Here is a 20,249-nt window from a genome sequence, read left to right on the forward strand (position 1 = left end):
ACAGGATCAGCTGTTTCAGATTTTACTGCCATGGAGACGAAAGTGGTGTCCCTGTCTTTGTTCATTCATCAGCTCGTACTTTCTGAGACTAAGGGCCAAGGAAAGGGCTGTAGGGTCCCTTCTGTTGGGGACCCTGCCCTCCCCTGTATGTCTCAAGCCAACTCGATGAACAGTTGTTCAGAGAACCTGAGGTTCCCCTTGGGGGCTCAAAGGATTCAGAGGTGGACTCACAAGGAAGGCCAAGGGTGATTTTATTAGATGGTACGGGAAAGCGCAGTACAGGTGAGCCGAAGATCCTCGCAGCCGCTGGGAACACAAATGGAGGGAGAGCCACGCCTTTTAAGTTAGGCATCAGACAGACACACACAGCTCCTTAAGAAAGGAAAAGGAACTAGAATGAGGGGGCGGCTGTCAATCAAGCTAAGGAAAGAGCTGCAGAGTTCTTCATGGTCTTCTGCCATCCTCCTCCACACTGCCGCTTGTGTGGATTTGGAGGGGTTCCAGGCTTCCTCTGCAAATGGGCTTCCTTCATACCCTTGATGGAGCTTTTACAGTTCCCAGTCCCCTCTCACACAATGGTGTCTGCTGGTTTCCTTTCTTTCTTTCTTTCTTTCTTTCTTTCTTTCTTTCTTTCTTTCTTTCTTTCTTTTTTTTTTTTACTTTTGAGAGAAAAACACAAGCAAGTTAAATCTCTCTCTCTCTCATCTCTATCTGTGTCTCTCTCTCTCATCTATCTGTGTCTCTCTCTCTATCTCTATCTCTCCCTCTTTTTTTTTTTTTTTTTTTTTTTTTTGAGACAGGATTTCACTGCATAGCTCTGACTGTTCTGGAACTCACTCTGTAGACCAGGCTGGCTTCGAACTCACAGAGATCTGCCTGCCTTTGCCCTCTGAGTGCTGGGATTAAAGGTGTGCACCACCAAGTTCAGCAATATTTTTCTTTTTAAAGTGGAATACTGTTGAGACCTTGGTGTGTAGAGTTGCCAGGCCATGGCAGCTGGCTCAGGTCACTACTTCCCTAGCTACTGTGCTGGGTCTCACTGTTTATGCTTGAATTCTTGTTTTGTTTTGAGTTTACAGTCATATGCTTCTCCATTTGTACAAGGAAAGACACCAGACTAATCCCAGTTATAAAATTAAGTAATTTCACAATTTCGCATCCAGGCCGTTTTTCTCCACACCAACTTTCCATGCATGAGAAGAAATTTTGTATATGTGACCTACTATTTTAAAACTCTACTAATTGAAATACTAACTTAGCAAATGCAATTTTATTCAAAGTGAAAAATATGAATTTGAAACTGTCTTTGGTATACAGAAGCAAAAGTAATCAAAAATGTAATATGTAAAACTGCTTATGACCTTGTTGTGTTGCATAGATGAATGCTTCTTCATCATGCTTGGGACAAAACACACTAGAATAAACCAATGGGTTCATATAGGTGCACAGTGTGAGAACCCAAAACTGCAAGATGTTTTTACTTGCATCCAATACTGACCTGGTAGTTCAGGCTTGTCTTTCCCCTGTATTTTAATATGTAGTGCTATCAAGACAAATAGTTTAATTTGTTTGGCAATAATTGTCTTCTTCTTTACATAATTTATTTAAAGTAATTTTAAGTGTATCCTTTATTAAGTCCTATAGGGATGAATATTACATACAACAATAAATACAAATAAAATACAGTACAGTATTTTAGAAAGTATAGTTTTAGCTTCACGTAATCCCCTAATGTATGTCATAAAAAGTACAAGTGATCTTCTATTAAGGTTATTCAAAAGCAGTTTACATCTGGCTGTGTCTATCTGTGGGTGTCAGTGGTGTATATGTGTGCACATTCCTTTGGGGAGGGGGAGGTGGTGTGTGTGCACATGCGCATGTGTATATGGGAACCAGAGGTCAGCCTCACCGCAGGTCTTCCTTGCTTCTCTACAGCTTTCTTTGTGTTTTTGAAGCGGAGTCTCTCACTGGCCCTGAGCTCCCTGTGTCAGCTGGGCGGGCAGGCCGGCTAGGGCACTCCGGGACCATGTCTGCTCAACCGTAGGGTCACAAACGTGTGCTCAATGCCGGGCTTTTCACATGGGTTCTGGGCATCTGAGCTCAGGACCTCAAACTTCCCGGCAGAGCCATCACCTCAGCCACACATGGTTTGGGGTTTTATTTCTTTCATTTCTGAAGGGGGGGTGGATACTAAAGTGCTGTGTTGGAAACATCTTATTTAAGAAAATGAGTTCAGGAAGGCTGAAGTTTGCCAAAGGACAGGTGGCAGGTTCTAGATGGACGCTCAAGGCAATCTCGTTCTGGATGCCTGCTCTCAGTCTCTTCCCCTAGTGCAGCTGAGGTTACAGGGCTGGGGCCCTGGAGGGAGGGAGGCAGAGGGGCTGCTGAAGACACCAATAGACATGCAGATACCTGGTACAGCCTGGAGTGTGCTGGGGGCTAGAGGGACACCAGGGCATGGAGGTTTCTAGCTCGGAGATTTAAAAGGGAGCATTGCTCCAGAAGGAGGAAAGAAAAGAGGGAGGGGAAGGAGTAAGATAGGGTGGGGAGGGAGAAAGAGGAGGGAGGGAGGGAAGGAGGGAGAGAGAGAGAAACCAGAGAGAGTTTTGCTGTGGCGTGGTTTAGATAAAAGGGTCCTAAGGTTAATTTTGAACCTTGTTGAGTCACAAGTAACATTACGACTTCTGAAAGGACTGTCACAAAAACACCTGAGTGCACAGGAGCCAGGGCTGTTGAGAGGCAGAGGAGAAAGTGTACATTTGGAATAATATTCAGTGCAGATGAAAGAGAAACAGGAAAGCCGCTGCCAGAAGCCAGCCTAGAGAGAGGAAGAGTAGGGTTGAGGCCTTGGGAAACAAGCCACCCAGGAGAGGGGAGAACCAACAAAATTAAAACATCGTCTCAAAGGAAACCCAGAAGCACACTGAGGAAGGGAAGTCGGGAGCTAGGGAGCGTGGCTAAAATGTCCTGAGTTTGTTCTGGGCGCTTCCTCTTATGATGTCTTTAGGATAATTCAGAGGCAGCATAGGTCCATATTAGCAAATGAGGGCACAGATGATGGCGGTCCAGCTCTCTGCCCTGCTTGGCCCTAGCACAATCCTGCCGGCCTTCCAAGTCAGTTTTCCTTTTCTTCCTTAAAAATTTTATTTTTTGTTGTCTATGTGTGTGTGTGTGTGTGTGTACACATGCTTTAGTAACATGGCGTGCGTGAGGAGGCCAGAGGATAACTTGGTTGGAGGTGCTTTTGTCTTTCTACCGTATGGGTCCTGGGGATCAAATATAAGTTGTCAGCCGTGGTGATAAATGCCTTTACCACTGAGCCACCTCACAGGCCACAGAAACAATTGTTTTGTTTTAATTGGAGACTCTTACTTTAAGCCACAGTACCTTTAACTTCTTCCCACGCTCAGCAGGAAGTTGCATTCGCTTCCGGGTCAGGGTACCTTTTAAACATACCAGTTCTCAGTGACATAAAAACTGCTTATTTCTTAAGCCTGTCCATGAAACTTCGTGGTATTTCATGAAGGATTCTGGACTACCTGGCGCTGTGTAGCAGGGAAGGGGACAGACAGTACGGACCAGACGGACCCAGATTCATCTTTAAACCCCGGTGACTGTGTGAACTCCAAGGAGTGCCTTGCTCTGCTCATGTATCAAACAGACTCGATGTTTATCACCTTGCAGAATGCCACAGAGCTTAGTGATATTGGGAAATAGGCTAGCGCTGGGCCTTTAGTATATGGCAGTGAGCTTTAAAATAGCAGGAGGTAGTGGTGACCGGAAAGCGTGGATTTGCTGCGGACAGCTGGAGCCTGGTGATAACATCTCTCCTCCAAAATCAAGCTATGTACGCTCTAACAAAGGTTGGACTGCGTTGTTCCTTATTCAACCTGAAACCTTATGTGAGCTTAGACAGAAAAGATGTTTTCTGAAGTATAAAGGGGCCCCCACATACTGTCACATGGGGTTGGCTCTCATTTAGAAGGACTATAAAGGGACTGGGTGGCCCTGGCCTTGTGTAGGTAGCAGCGTGGGAAATATGACGGAAAAGGCATAAGAAATAAGGCACCGAGGATGTGGTGATGTGGGTTCCCTCTGTATGCTGTGTATATGATTTATTACCATTGGTTAATAAAGAAGCTGCCTGGGCAAATGGATTAGTAGAGCAAAGTCAGGCAGGAAATCCTAACAGAGATACAGAGAGTAGGCGGAGTCACAGAGATGCCATATAGCTACCTAAGGAGAAGGATGCTGGAACTTTACCAGTAGGCCACAGCCTCATGGTGATACACAGATTAATAGAAATGGGTTAATTTAAGCTGTAAGAGCTAGCTAGGAATGTGCCTAAGCTGTTGGCCAAACAGTGTTGTAATTAATATAGTTTCTGTGTGATCATTTGGTTCTGGGCAGCTAGGAAATGAACGAGCAGTCTCTGCCTACCATGTGGCCCCGGAACCACTGAAGAGCCGTGCTGCCGTCCATGCGGATACTGCTTGGCATCTTAAAAATCTGTCTGCCTGTCTGTGTTTCCCACAGATCTGCACCCCTGACCTGGTGGTCTTCCTGGCCTGTGCCAGCCAGAGGCTCAGGGAGAGATTAGCGAAGCGTGCAGAGCAACAGGGACGGCCTGATGACAACCTGAAAGCCACCCAGAGAAGACTAGGAAACTTCAAGCAGAACGCCGCCCCACTGGTGAAATACTTCCAGGAGAAAGGACTCATCGTGACTGTAAGTTGGCTTCCCTGGAGCACAGCCACACAATGCGACCTTTCCGACTGTCAGCCGGCCATGTTCTCACTTAGAAATTCTCTTTATTTTAAGAGGTGGCTTTGGGAACGATGGGCAGTATTGATGAAAAAATTTTAGTCATTTTTAATAATATCCCTTGATTTAATAATAATGATTTTTTTAAAGTTTGCATTTTAGTTTGATTTTTGTGAGGAGATATGTTGTTAATCTTGTCTATGGCTCCCTACCATTCAAGTCTGAAGTGTTTTGAAGTGATCATCTGGGTAGTTTTAAGCAACATTTGCCCATTCCTCTGTTTACTGCAGTTATCAGTAGACGTATAGACAGCAGTTGGCATGGTGTGATAGATAAGTTTTAGGTTGGACTTAGTCATGTACTCTACGAGATAACAGATTCTGACTCTGCCATCGTATTTTCTGATGGTTTGGCTTGTCATAAATGAGGGCTGGTATTGAAATGGCAGCTGTCCATCTTTCTGCTCCTTTCAAACAGTACAACGTATACGCACATGTCGGTGTAAACATTTTCCTACACACTCAGTTGGTCCTATATTTACTAGGATTCAAGTGTGCCAATGAAGGATGATACCGGGTCTGCAGGCCTTGCAGTTTTTAGAACATGAGCCTTGCGCGGTGAAGGCCCACCCTGATTGACAACATTCCAGGTCTGATCAATATTAAGTCACAGCAAAGACAGACATCCCAGGCCACAAAGAAGCTCCTCATGCCACAAGAGCCATAGCAGCTTCCTGGCAGCTGGACTATGGTAGGCAGCACGGGACCTTTCTTTCCTGCCCTCTGCCTCTTCTGCCAGACTAAGAGTTCTGGCCTCGTGGGCTGGCACACTCAGCTGTGAATCAGCTGAGAACAGTGTACACCCCATCTCTTCTCCCAGTTTTTATGTGTAGTGACTGACAAGCCTTCACAGAACCCCTGTGACCTAACGGTGCCTGTGCCAACTGTCTCTTGGTTGGACGAAGATGTCCTTAGAACAGAAGAGACAACTGTGGCGTTTGGATGGGAGTCTTCTCCATCTTGATGTATTGTTTGTGACTGTGCTTTGAGTCAAGAGTTGTAAGTCTGGTCTGGAGATGGTTTCCTGTGCTAGAGGTCGCTTATTGTTTGGCTTAAAACAGGTACTTGAGAGCTAGGAAATAATTAGGAACATCGGGGTGGGTTTTTCTGTGTCTGCGTGTGTACACACGTGCGTGTGTGTGCACATGCTCCTGCATGTGTGCGTGTGTTTGGTTGTTGTGTTTTTCTCACCTACCAGTGCTGAGTTTTGCCTTGTGCTATGATTAAAGAAATGAACTCTGCAGACTAAATCCCAACTGCAGGGAGCAAAGCCAGAGTTTTAATTGCTGTGTCCAAGGCTTGGAGGTATCGCCAGAGTGCCCTCATGGCTCCCTGCTTTCCTCACTGCAAGCTGAGCAGATTTCCCAAATGAATGCAGAATGGGAAGTGTTAATTTACTAATATTTTGCGCGGAGGTGAAATGCCATTGCCTGTAATTCAAGGAGTCAGTACCGGTGGAGCTGGCGGCCCATGACCTCACTGCTGAAGCCAAATGGGTCCTAAGATAAATGCCTCTAATTACTGGGAAGAAACTTGCCTTGCAGAGTCACCTTTTAGAGACTAGGAAGCACAGGCTGAGCTCCCGAGAGTATAATAATTTGGATAAAAATCTCCTGACAAAGACATAAATACTGTCTCCTGAGATACACACGCTCTTTCCGTGCTGGGAGCACAGTTCCCTTTTCGATCCGAAACTTGGTGGCACTTCTGTGTTTAGAGATAAATAATAAAAATGATCATCTTTATTCATTTTAACACTTTAATAAAAATCTGTTAGTTAATAGGTTAGACTCAGAGTTTTCCTTTTCTGTCTCCCATCCAGCCCCCTGCCTGGGCATCTACCTGCCACTCCTAATGGAGTCCTTTCTTCACCTAGTAAAGGACCACTAAGAAGACGCTGCTCCGCTAGTCGTCAGGGATGCGGGCTGAGGAGATGGGTCAGTGGGGAAGGGTGCTCGCCGAGTTCAGAGACGGTTGCTATGATAACCACCATAACTAAAGGCAACACAGAGAGCAAAGGGTTCATTGCACCTTTGAGGTTCAGTCCATTATTGAGGAAGTCAAGGCAGAAACCCCAGGAAAATGCTGCTTTCTGGCTTGCTCTCCCAGGCTTGTTCGGCAAATTTTCTTATACAACCCAGGCCCTCCTACCTAGGAATGGTTCTACCCACAGTGGCCTTAAGCCCTTCTTCATCAATCACCTAATCAGGAAAATGCCCCCACAGACATGTCCAGAAGCCAGTGGTCATTTCTCAGTTAGAGTCTGTCTTCCCAAAATCTTCTAGGTTTGTTTAAGTTGACAATAACCAGGACAGATGCCAACACCCATATATAAAGCTAGGCATGGCTGAGAGTGCTCTTAACCCCAGCACTGAGGGTGGGGTAGGGACAGGAGGTTTGCTGAGTCTGGCTGGCTGGCCACCCGGCCTAGCTGAAGAGCAGGAAGCTCGGTGAGGTTGATATCCTTTCGTGACTTCTGTGTCTCTTATTTTCTCTTCTGCCCCCCCCACTCTTCTAGCATCTAAAACTCTTACTAGTAAGAGCATGCCTTTGAGGAAACGGCGGCTGCTCCCAAACAGATGTCACTGAAGAAACCCCAAATTAGTAATGCATGGGTCTAAAACTTCAGGCCAGCCTGGTTTTTTTTTCTTTAAATATGACTGTTGATGAATTATGAAATTGATCCAATGGTGTATTTTGAGGTGAATTGAATCAAGAGTCTCATGCCTGCTACGCAAGCCCACTACCACTGAGCTATGTCCTTGGCCAGGAATTTCTCTAACAGCCATACTGTCTACATAGACAAGATGTGTCTGAATCGTGTCGTTGAATCATAATGGATGTCAACCCATTCTGTTTTCTTTTTCCTCCTCCTTCATTGACTGTGTATCTGTTGGTAGCTGTGACTAAAGGAAAAGCCATTTTGACTGAGCAGAGAGTCTAGTAGTCGGAGGTACAGCGTAACGCCGCCTGGTTGTGATCTTGTCAATGTTATTCCCGTTAGTTGAGCTCCGTGGCACGTCGTTTATTACATGTTTGTGCATGCAGTATTGTTCACAGGCTGAGTTTAAATGCTAGGAACTCCGAAGGCTGGGGTATTGGGTCCTTGTGGAATTATATTGGATATAATTTCCTTTCATTCTTTGTTGATTCTTACACTTTTAATTAAAGAGTGGGATGTTGGGATTTCCAGAATTTGGAAAATGTCTTTCATGATGATGTGGGTGTTAGGCATTAGGGAAGTTGCTTATTTGGTGTTAACCGAGTGAGCGACTCTCGTGACATGTTGGGCCCTTAGACTTATGAACTGCCTTGCTATTGGGTAATAAGTTTGCTTTTATAGATTTTTGAAGTCTCAATATAATGTTTGCTATTATCTTAATTTAAAAACTTAAACAAAAGCAAATTAGTTTTGTTTGAGTCATCGTTGGTCAAGAAGTCTTGTAATTTTGTTTCTTAGCTCTGTGGTGTCTGCCTGTGGACGCCAGGCCGGCGCTCTATCACAGAGACGTAGCTCCAGTCTACTTTTGTATAGATATGGTGGGCTCCAAAAGTGCATACACAAAGCTTTTTTTTTTTTTTTTTAGAGAAAGAAATGTTTTAAGTTCTTGAAAACAGGAGGGGGAAAGGGACTGCCAGTTATCTCCTAAATGCATCAAGCTTTGTGCTCTGGGCATTTCACGAAGCTAGAAAGACAAACAACTTACCAGTGCTGGACAAACGCGGCTTAGCATGGGTGATAAGCGGGGCCAGTGAGATGGCTCAGCCAATCAGGGTGCTTGTTAGCAGACCTAACAACCAGAGTTCCTTCCCCTGACCCCACCTGATGAGAGGACAGGACCCACTCTCCAAGTTGTCCTCTGACCTCCCCGTGCTTGCCATGGTGTACATGTACACACACACACACACACACACACACACGCACACACACGCACGCACGCATGCATGCGCGTGCATACACATACAAAAAACACTTCCAAGCACAGTAAATAAGTAAAATTCAATGTAAAAGATTTTCTTTTTAAATCTGTGTGATAGTCAGTGAATGCCTACCGCCTCCTTTAGGTGGTGAATCAGTCCCACAGCCATGTTCCTTGTGGACTTTTGCAAGAGGAGGGAAAAAATACAAGAATTTAAAGTGGGATGTAAACCACAGTCGTAAAATGTATGCAAAGCCTCTTAGTTCACATGTAAACTACAGTCGTAAAATGTATGCGGAGCCTCTTAGTTCACATCAGACTTTGCCAACTGGATTTCTCCACACAACAAACACATAGGCTGAGAAATATTAAAACAGGATTATTTCTTGTTCATCAACACCAGCTTTCCCAAGAGAGTGGACAGCTGATTGTAGCAAGACTGTATTCTCTCAAGTCAGTAATTATCCCATGATTGTAGCAAGACTGTATTCTCTCAATCCAGTAGTTATCCCATGATTGTAGCAGGACTGTATTCTCTCAGTTCAGCAATTATCCCATGATTGTAGCAGGACTGTATGCCCTCAGTTCAGCAATTATCTCACATAATTTTGGAAGTTTGGTTTTGCAGAGCAAGAGTAATAGAAAAAAAAAGAGTTATCTATTCTTGGCATTCTTTGAAGTGGACATATTTATTTATTAATTTTTGAGACAGGGTGTCATGTAGCTCAGACTGAACTCAGACTTGATGTACAGCTGAAGATGACCTTGAATTTCTGACCCCCAACCTCCATCTCCCTAGTGCTGGTTTTATAGGCACGTCCCAACACACCCTCCTGGAATATGCAATGCAGGGGATGGAACCTGAGGCCTGCTGAATGTTAGGCAAGCCCACTACCAATTGAGCTCCATCTTCATCCCCTGAAATGAATATTTCCAACATGCGTGCTCTGCACGCGTGCGTGCGCACACACACACACACACACACACACACACACACACACGAAATGATTCTACAAATCAAGTCTCTAAATCGGTATTTAATGTCTGACAAAACAAAACATAATAAAAGCCTCTCAAACTCTGCCTGGCTTCCCCCCCCCCCCCTTTCCTGTGCCTCAGGGGACATTCCGTCACCAGTATCGAAACAGATCCTGGAGGACAGGGCAGAGGCTGTGTCTCAGTGGTAGAGTTTCTGTCATATGGGGTGTGCTGCTGAGTACGATGAACCCCCCCCCCCTTTACCCACTGGCGCGGTCCCTGAGCCTGCTCCACGTCCCTCCGTTTCGGTTAGGAAATCTTATGCACATTTCAGAGTCACCACTGAAACCGTGATTCCCATCCCGCCAGACACTGCTACCCAGAGGAAAAGTAAACAGAAATAGTAACTGCATTCAGACTGAAACAATGAGTGATTTTTCTTTAATTAACTTTGAGCTTCGTGGGAACTGGCACTGACATTCAAAACGCAAGAAAACTCATGAGGTTTGAATGTGAACTATTCCCCATAGGCCTGTGTGTTTGAACACCTGGCCCTAGCTGCTGGGACTGTTTGGGAAGGTTAGGGAGCCTTTAAGATGTGGGGGTCTTCCTGGAAGAAGTTTGTCACTGGGCGAGTCTTTGGGGTTTTATAGCCTGGCTCTGCTCCTCCTCCCTCTCCCTTTCGTGACTACCAGGCCAGCCTCATGGTCATACAGCCTGTAACCCTTCTGGAACTGGAAGTCAAAATACACTTTCTCCCCTCCCCTGGTTTTGGGAAGGGTACTCTACCACAACAGAAAAGGAACTAACGCTTACCCCGGAGTCTCAGCGCTCAGTCTCCGGGGATCAGCGCCGTCTCCACTGCTGCCATGGTGTACCGTAACTGACTGGAAACAGAAATGTGTGTGAAGAAATAAATCTAAGTGGCGTCACAATCGATAAACAATCAGGAGACTCGGCAGAGGCCTCATCTCAAGGAAGGCAAAGAAGACACTTGCTAGCACCTCACCCAAACAAACCCACTCTCCCAAAATTGCCAGGAGGAAAATTTTGTCATACTTCTCAGCAGGGGGACATTGATGAATTTACAGCATGGAAGACCGGGAGCCCGTATTTCTTTCTCAGAGCCATAGCTTACTTTCTCTTGTTAAGTCTCCATTGTCACGTGACCAAGCACTCCTCATTCCTATGTGTTGGATTCAGTAACAGAGAAACGTGTCCCAGGGGAATGTCTAAAGTTAACAAATCGAGCTGAAAAGGTGTAGAACAGTGTGTTGACATGTCTAGATATGTGACTCCATGACGATTCATCCTCATTGTGAACACACCTCTGGGCGCATCTGTGAGGGTGTTTCCAGAGAATTTAGCTAAGAAGGGAAGACCCACCCAGAGTGTGATGTCGTCTTCCTGTGAGCTGCAGCCTGTGATGCCATCACCCTGCAAATGGCAGCCTGTGGTATCATCACCCTGCGGATGGCAGCCTGTGATGTCATTATCCTGTGGGCTACAGCTTGTGATGTCATCACCCTGTGGATAGCAGCCTGTGATGTCATCATCCTGTGGATGACAGCCTGTGATGTCATCACCCTGTGGGTAGCAGCCTGTGATGTCATTATCCTGCGGATGGCAGCCTGTGATGTCATCGTCCTGCAGATGGCAGCCTGTGATGTCATCATCCTGCAGATGGCAGCCTGTGATGTCATCATCCTATGGGCTGCAGATGTGATATCGTCATCCTGTGAGTATAGATGTAATGTCATCACACTGTGGGCTGCAGATGTGATGACATTATCCTGTGGGTGCAGCGTGTGATGTTATCACCCTGTGAGCTGTGGTCCTGAACAGAATGAGAAGGAGAAGGGAAGAGGCCAACTGAGCAGCAGAATTCCCTGCCCTCTGCTTCCTGGTTGTTCAGATGTGAATAATCACAGCCACATGCTCCGGCACCAGGAGCTCCTATACCAGGAGCTCAACCCTACCTTTGCCACCAGGACACCTTAAGCTGTGATACTTCTCAAGTCACGAGCCAAAATAAATCCTTTTACCTTAATTACTTTCTGTTATATATTTCATCATTGCAACAAGAAGCTAATACATCCCTTTAGACAATATTCTACTTGCTCAAGATATTGACTAAAGGGTTCTCTTTGGCATGAATCACAGCAACACTGGAACCTCAAAATCAAGAGACCAGAACTAACATGAAAAATACTCATTTTTAACTCAACAAAGATAAGATATTGCTGCCTGGATGGTGAGAGTTTGCCAAACCCTGCAGGGTGTGTGTGGATGAGTGGGGTCTGGCAAGAGAGTGCCGCCTCAGGAAAGTGCCCTTGTGGCTTCAGAAGGCCACACCTCTGTGGGACTCAGAGTTACCCTTCCCATTGACCAATCTTCATAAGTATGATTTTTAAAAAGCCAGAACCTATTCAGATTGCTTTCATGAATTGTCTTTATTGTGCACTCTTAAAGGGAAACCATGATTCCAGTTTCATTTTGTGCTTCTTTACATTCAAAAGTAAAACAAGAGAACTGGACAATGAAGCCCTTTGTGCACGGTGCTGCCATCCACACGAACAAAGCAAGGCCCACAGTCCTGGGATGTAAATTAGGCTGACTCCTCAGCAGCATCAAAACGAGGGGCGCAAGCAGAGACCCGTATTTCTAGCTGCTGCCAATCTGTCTCTGCAAGAAGCACGTGTCCTGCCGTCCTTTTCCCTTCTCGAAGCTCACACAGCGCCAGTCATCTCCAGCTCCACAGGCAGAGAGCAAACCACATGACTCGGTGAGCGTGTCTCCTCTCCAAGTTAGAAAACGACGCTGGAAGTCGATGCCGCCCTATTGCTAGCTCCCAATGAGAAGGACGCTTGCACTGAATCCAGCATTCTCACTGCGTTGGGTTATGTGGGTGATATAAGGATGGGATCTAAGAATGAATCACGTTTCTGCTGATTTTTCACTGGCACAGAGCCTAGACAAATCTAGTCCGGAAAGCCCTACTGATGTTTTTCAATTATCTTAAGTACAAAGGAAGGCCTTAGTATGATAACTATAAAGGAAATGATTTGAATACAATTAAGATAATATTCAAGGAGCTGGAGAGATGATTCTTCAGTTAAGAGTGCTCACTGCCATGTTGAATGGTTGACAAATGTCTCTAACTCCAGCTCCAAAGGATCCGGTGTCTTCTTCTGGCCTCTGCAGGTGCACACGTGTGCACACACACAGACACACAGACATATGGTTACATCTCTAGATAATAGCTTCATCAAAACAAAAACTTGAGTCTCAGCAAACATTCCAGACTTCAGGAACTGAGTCTTCATTTATGTTAAAATGTTGTAATAAGCCTGGGTAGACAGCTCAGTTAGTGAACTTCCCGCCACCCATGCAAAGTCCAAGAGGATCTGAGTTCATCTTCTCTCCGAACTACATGCAACTGACTGAGCAGGGCAGTGAGCATCTGTGGTGGTTTGAATGGGAAAGGTACCCCCTTCTCCAGTTGGGGCCACTATGAAATCTCCAGGAGCTGTTGCCTTGCTGGGGATGTATGCCATCGCAGGCCTGGGGATTCATAGCATCACGACCTCATGGTCTCTTTCTTCGCTTCCCGTGCATTGAGCACCAGACCGTCAGCCAGCTTCCTGCCTTGCTGCCATGTCATGAATTTCCCCGCCCTGAAGACTCTGTCCCTGTGGAGCCACAAACCAAAACAAACCCTTTCTTCCTTAAGTTGCTTTCGGTCATGGCATTTCATTCATTACAGCCACAAAAAAAAAAGGAACTAATGTGGTCTCTGAGCTCACTGGTTGGCTGGCCTGGCCAACTGGTTGGCTCCAGTTTCTGTGAGAGACCCTGTCTTAGAGAGTAACACAGAGAGTGATAGAGGAAGACAATGGACATGGGCCTCTGGCCTCTGTCCCCCTCCTCCCTCTTCTCTCTCTCTCTCTCTCTCTCTCTCTCTCTCTCTCTCTCTCTCTCTCTCCTCTCTCTCTGTCTCTCTCTCCCTCTCTCTCCTCTCTCTCTGTCTCTCTGTCTCTGTCTTTCTCTCTCACACACACACACAGATAGGCACACAAATTTTATGAGTCTTATTGGGAACAGTTATAAGAAAAACATTGGAGCTGATCAATACTTTTAGAGAGAGAGAGAGAGAGAGAGAGAGAGAGAGAGAGAGAGAGAGAGAATATAAATTGTCTCTCTCCTAAAGAAGAAAGAGCAGGCAAATGCTTAGCTGTCAAGAAAACGCATAACATTGTTGTGACTGGAAAGTGCTTTCACCAACAACAGCCATCAGTTCTGAGTTCTCGGCGTGCCCCTGGTACTAATGAAAAGGTGTCACGGTAGCTTGTCATCTTGCACTGTGTCTTAGTGAGGAGGGTTTTCTCACTGTCTGCACTGTGTAAATTAAACACAAGGATCCTTCACTTGTCCGGGATCCCACAACAGTGGAAAACCCCACAGCCTCTGGGCCTCAGGCCTTGAGGAAGCACTCAGGTGTTGCCTTTTGCTTACAGGGCACAGTGATGTACTCTGACCTGCTTTCTCCAGGTGTTCATCATTGTGTTTCTATTCAACTATGCAGCTACGCAGTTTCTACACTGCGCTTTTCAAAAAAGAAAATATTCTGTTGATTTTAAAGTTTGTTATAAAAAGTGCTTTTACTAGGTAAGGGTTATTAAATAATTAAGATAATTTATAAAATTGCTGACTCCAAGAACACATAACGAACAAGGACATTGTAGCACAAGCAGTCAGTTGTCAGGCCTGGCGCCTGTGTTCCTCTGTTCTGTACGTCTGGCCTCACCCAAGCCGACCAGGCGGATATAAGTCATGCTCTTATCAGTATCTTCTCTATTGCTCTGACAAAACGCAATGGCCGAAAGCAGCTTACGGAAGAAAGGGTTTGCGTGGGCTTACAACGAGGGAGGCACGAACGACGTGCTTGTTAGGCTGAGGCGGAAGGTCGTCTGTGGAGGCCCAGCCTGGGTACCTGGGAAAGGCTGTCACAGAGCGAAAAGGTGTTAAACTAGTTACTGTGTGGAAAACCCCAGGTGGGGTTGGGAAGGCCAGACCTGGAATGGCGGCTGTGTGACAAGGGCCCCGCCTCTCTGGGGTGAGATCTACGGCCCTCAGGCTCTAACTAGCCTCTAACGAGGAGTCCCTGAGAAGCTGCTCAGAGGAAAAGAATGCTCACAAAGTACCCTATTCCAGGTGTCATGTAAAGTTTTTTTTTTTTTCCATACAGCTTTTAGCATTTTTTCCTTTTCATTCTATTTCTCACTTAAGCCATGGTGAAGGTCTTTGCATCTCTTTGGAGTCCCAAATGCCTTTTGTGTTTCAGAGTTGGTTTCTTTCTCTGGATTTGGTTCTCTCTAGATTGCTACAGTGTAATTGATTAGAATCACTAAGCCTCTAGTGTTAGCTCAGCTCCTTCTACTCCTAGGGATTTTCTGTCTCCTTGTTTTCAGGAGCTGGCAAAATCCAATGTTTATTCTGTTATTTTAGGAACACGGTTCTAGGAATCGGATATGAAAACTACGTAGACTTTCTTACAATATTTTGGTAACTCGCTGCTCATTGAGCAAATATTCTTTCAGTAAGTAGAACAGTAAGAACCACATGGACTTTCTGGCTAATCTGTTGCACACACTTTGGAAAGAGTCAGAAAAAAGTTTCTGAGAATGTCGTATTCACGTGATCCACCATGGGAAGGAATTAAGAAGCACTAATGATGTTTGAAAGGTTAAATTAAGGAGAAGTAAAAAATCTCTAATGAGTTCATTTGCTTAGACATTTGTTTATGAATTGGACATCTCAAAACAGGAAGTGTTTGGAAGATGCCAGAGAGAAAGCCGAAGGGGCCGGCTTTCCGGGACACACACAGAAATACACTGATGAGAATATCCAGTCATGGTTATTCAGCTGGGTGGTCTGTCCTGTCCTGCAGGAAAGCCCCAGGTATGCAAGGAGGTTGACTGTCACGAGTTCCCTTTTCATTTACCATCTCCATTTGCATGAAATATAGTGCAAATTCAGCTTCTCATGCTTTCACGGTTAATCCCCCTTGGGAATCGCCTGTCTTTGTCTGTTTGGGAATCCTTTATTCCTGGTCTCTATTTTAAGTTACTTCAGAGTATCTATTACTATCACAAAATAAGAAACTGAATTCTAAAGGAAGCAAGGAAGAGCTGACTTCCTACCTCAAGTGTCGCGCCTGTCTTACAAAGCTTTGTTCTTACAGCCCTTCAGCCCCATAAGGTAGTTATGCCCTTTCTGGAATAAACCCTAATCTGCACAATAAACCTAGCTTGCCCCATGTGTCATTCATCCTGACCTTGCCTTCTTCCTACTTGCCCTGCCTGGCCCTTCAGAACACCCCCTGCTGTCTTCTCCCTGATAGGTCCTTCATCAACCCCCCTGATTCATCCAGCAGCACCCCATGATTTCTTTCTCAGACATAACGGAAAAGAATGATGCCTTCCCCACTCGAACATGATGGACTTGGCGGGGAGGGGTCTATGCAGATGTATCTCCAGGAGCCCACACAGGATGGGGGGGGGGGGAATCAATGAGTGGCCTTGAGGTATCTGTCCTTATAAAGAAGGAAGAGTAGACAAAAGGCTGCAAGATGGCCTGAACTGTACCTGCCACATCCTTGATGACCTCACTGGTTGAATGAACACAGTCAGAACGAGGCTCCTCCAGGCACTGTAGGAAGTAACCCAAGCACGGTAAGTTCTGTAAAGAAGCCATAGTCACATAGTTTAGGGTTAGAATTAACATGAGGGAGCCGAGGAGATGGCTATGTGGGTAAAATGTTTACTGCATATGCATGAAGACCTGAACTCAGACTCCCAACATGCACATCAAAAAATATTGGCATGGCAACATTTACCTGTAATCCCAGCAGTTGGGAGGAGGTCACAAAATGATCCCTGGGGCTTGCAGGTTAGCCATTTTCATGCCAAATTTATGAGTTCCAGGTTCAATAAAGAACCTGTCTGAAGACACAAGGTAGAGAGTGTTCAAGGAAGACAGCTGACATTGGCATTGACCTCTGACTTCCATGGGTGCACACACACACACACACACACACACACACACACACACACACACACACCACAGGGGAAATAAGTGAACAGGAAGGACAAAAAAGGACATAAATAGCCACAGGAAGAATGGGAATTTTTTTAAAGTTGTTTATTAATCATTCTAATTTCTTGTTGACACTGTCTTTCTTAACTCAGACATTTGATTTACCACAGTGTAAAACCACCTTTAGAATACATGTATTTATTCTGAGACTTCTAGATAATGTGGAAAATTGATGGCAATGTTGATCTTTGACTAGAACCCCCACACAGAATAGCAAACACAGCTACCCACAGGAAGGACTCCTGGGCAGACAGGAGTCCGAGCAGCGTCCGGGCTGTCGTCTGTAGGTGCTCGCTCACTGGTGTGTCCGGGACCGTGGCAGAACATAGAGAGGACTGTGAGAGGAGAACTGAATTGGTGTGGGGTTAATGAGCAGGACAACATGAGCGTGTTTCCCGTGGGAGTAGGGGTTGTTTAAACTTCATTCTTCTGGGCTGAATACACTTTGTGGTAACGTTTTAAACAGCCTTCAAAAGATTCTTGTTTTTCCTCATGGTTTGACCTCTAACCGTTATCAATTCACAAGTTATCTGAAGGTGTTGGACACCCTGAGAGGCTTCTCAGAAAATACCAGAGTGTGGCTTCAGACAATTTCCACAATTGCTGTCGAATGTAGGAACAAAATAATGGATTTTTGTCTCCTGCCTGAAATTTAATCTGAAAATATGTCAGAGCCCATATGGGTCCAACACAGATTTCCTAACTCGGCTGGAACGGAGTTGCGAGGAATAATCAGACACAGCTTACACCGTCATCATGGAAAAGGCCAGAACGCTCTTTTATTATCCAAACATCTTATATACTCATCCCAAATGAGCGGGAACACACAAAGGCTGTTGCCTTAGACAACCAGGTGCCTGGGCTTTAGTCAGGTCTGCATCTAGCAGTCAGGTAGGTCCTGAATTCGCATCTCTATAAGATAACCTTCAAATTGCATAAGGAAAGAAACCCCAAACATCCTGACCAGTTTCAGTCAACACCTCTTCTCAGGTAATCCACACTTTAACAAAGGAAGCTAGGAGCAAGGCATCCTGGCTTTTGTTAAGGGCAGACAGCTTGTCTGCAGAGCTATGTATCAGCTCAAGCCGGGGCAATGGCTTTTGTGGCATATCGGAATATGCGCCCACAAAAATATCAAGAATGCTGTCCATTGTGAGATTGTGTCTCCTCTACTCCAAAACTCCAGGCTAAAGCCGTAAACACAGACAGCACCATCACTGAGTAGACACTGACAGTGTTTGCTTTTGGTTTTCCCACCAAGGCTTTCGTGAGTTCATGTTCATAGCAAATTAATTCTGGCTGAATTCCAAAAAATTGTGTGATCTCTTCCAAATGAATGACTAGTGCGCAGGGTTCCCTACTAAGCTCCATGTAGCTCAGAAGATCCAATAGAGTGAAAGTCTGTTGGTCACGTGACCAGGGTTGGGTGACTGTAGTTTATTTCGATTATTATTCATTTCATCTTTCAATCTGAATTCATGAAATACTAATTTGTATCAGTAGTATCAAGTGATTAATTTCTTAAAATTGTTTGAGTAGGCAACTCAATACAGTTTCTGAAATTTTAAATTATAAGAGAAAAATGTAGGAATCTTCCATTCTTTTAAGTGATCTTGTTTCTTTGGGAAGCCACCCTGGTGGGGACAGGTGATCTATTTTGGCCCCATGCCTAGCAATGATACTGTCTTCTGTGTCCTGGCTGGTAGCCTTGCATCTGTGTAATTCCGCCGTCCACACCTGTATCTCCCTCCGGTTCTACTGTCTTCTGTGTCCTGGCTGTTAGAACTGTGTTTGTAATTGCGCTGCCCTCTCCTGTATCTCCCTCTGGTCTCCTTCAGCTCTTTATCTTTGGTGCCTCCCTGAGAGCCTCTGCGTCCCCACGCAGTGCACACTTACTTCATCCACAAGCCATGTTCCTGGGCTGCAGACCCACTACGTGCAGCCGATGCTAGATGTCACAGTCACATTCTCACTGCTACGCTGACATGAGCTTTTCCTTTCAACTCTTCCATCTCTTGGTTCAAGTTATATGTCCTAAATTTCACATCAGTTTGGTTTTGGTTTTAACCTACAGTCCTATAAAGTTAACTCTAATCCTTCAAATAATGAAAATTTCAGAAATATTATGTAGTGTCACTGAAGCAAAGGCTCCTGGAGGGAAAGTATTTTAATTGATATTTCCCCCTTCTTTCTAAATTTCTGGAGTGCTGCCTGGTATATCATAAAGTAGGTATTTTGTAAATATCTGCTTGGGAAACGTGGATTTACACGAAGACCCTGATCACATTCTGGCTTGGGAGACATAAAGAGGTGAATCTAAGAAAGAAAAGAAAATGACCACACTCAGATGAAAATAACACCATCTGTCAAAGGACAAAGTGAGCAGGTCACTCAAACCTCGGAAAGCAAGGTGGAGCTGGAAGACAAGCTCCTGCCTTGCACAAGGTACTGAAGCCCTTGGGCCTCTGCCCTCCGAGGTGAAAGTCTTCTCGTGTGACCATCATCATCATAGGGCCCCTGGCTCAGACAAAGGTGTCCCAGCCACCTCCTCTCTCATTCTGAGGTGCAGATAGTGCTGTCCCAGTCCCCGCCAGAGTATTGCTGGCCCTGTGGTAACCACACGTGCGGTGTGCTTTCTCTCCCGAATCTTTCACTAGATAGGATTTTTGACGAGAAAGTGATTACTGCATTCTAGGGCCATTTTTCCACTCAGGAAGGTGGTTTATGTAATTCCTATGAAAGGAACTGAGAAAACTGAACACAGCTCAACTCAAAAGAACTGTCGCCAAACCTGTCACCAGCTGTAAAAGTCTCTCGGAAGCTACTTTAGAAGCTTGTGGTGCTGATTCTTCCTTTCCCCCTTCCAGTGTTCCTGTGTTCCTTGACTCCCCTCCCTTCTTCTCTGAGGAGGTTCGGGAGATGAGAATGGCGGGGCGGGATGGTAATCTCCGCCTTCTCTCTTCACGCTTCAGTTGCTACAGACCTGCTCGGTTTCTAACAAACTAGCGGAACAGCCTGCTGGAGAAAGGCCGCAAGGACGGGTTGCTGCGTACGCCATTAAGGAAAATGCAGCGTCACGTGTTAAGTTAGGGCTAATCCAAGAGCTACAAAGACCAGACCTGAAAGCTATCGAGTTCCTTAACCTCTCTAAACAGAAGCGCTCAGAGAATGGGATGATGGAGAGAAGTTACGGGATTAATGAAACCCGAGAAATATCAAATATCAAGCACTCCTCTCAAGAGTGGCTGAATGAATACATTGTGGTTATTAGTGTATGGAACCTATAGCCCATGCTCCAGAACATTTTGAAAAGAGTCTAATCAAACTTTATGTGCAATGTGTTAATAAGTAATAGTTGTGTGTGCCGAAC

General features: G+C 45.3%; 1 protein-coding gene across 3 annotated transcripts in view; it reads left to right on the forward strand.

Moving 5' to 3' along the window:
- The window catches only part of Ak5 (adenylate kinase 5), a 163,242-nt gene that overhangs the window by 38,399 nt on the left and 104,594 nt on the right, over positions 1-20,249 (forward strand). For all 3 annotated transcript variants that reach the window (XM_050149520.1, XM_050149522.1, XM_050149521.1), the window contains exon 6: positions 4,537-4,728. In XM_050149520.1, coding sequence (XP_050005477.1) covers positions 4,537-4,728 — 192 coding nt within the window. The remainder of the gene's footprint in view (positions 1-4,536; positions 4,729-20,249) is intronic.

Source organism: Alexandromys fortis, unplaced genomic scaffold (genome assembly GCF_014885135.2).
Source record: "Alexandromys fortis isolate MF-2015 unplaced genomic scaffold, M_Fortis_MF-2015_v1.1 scaffold_68, whole genome shotgun sequence".
In the NCBI taxonomy this organism is placed as follows: Eukaryota; Metazoa; Chordata; class Mammalia; order Rodentia; family Cricetidae; genus Alexandromys; species Alexandromys fortis.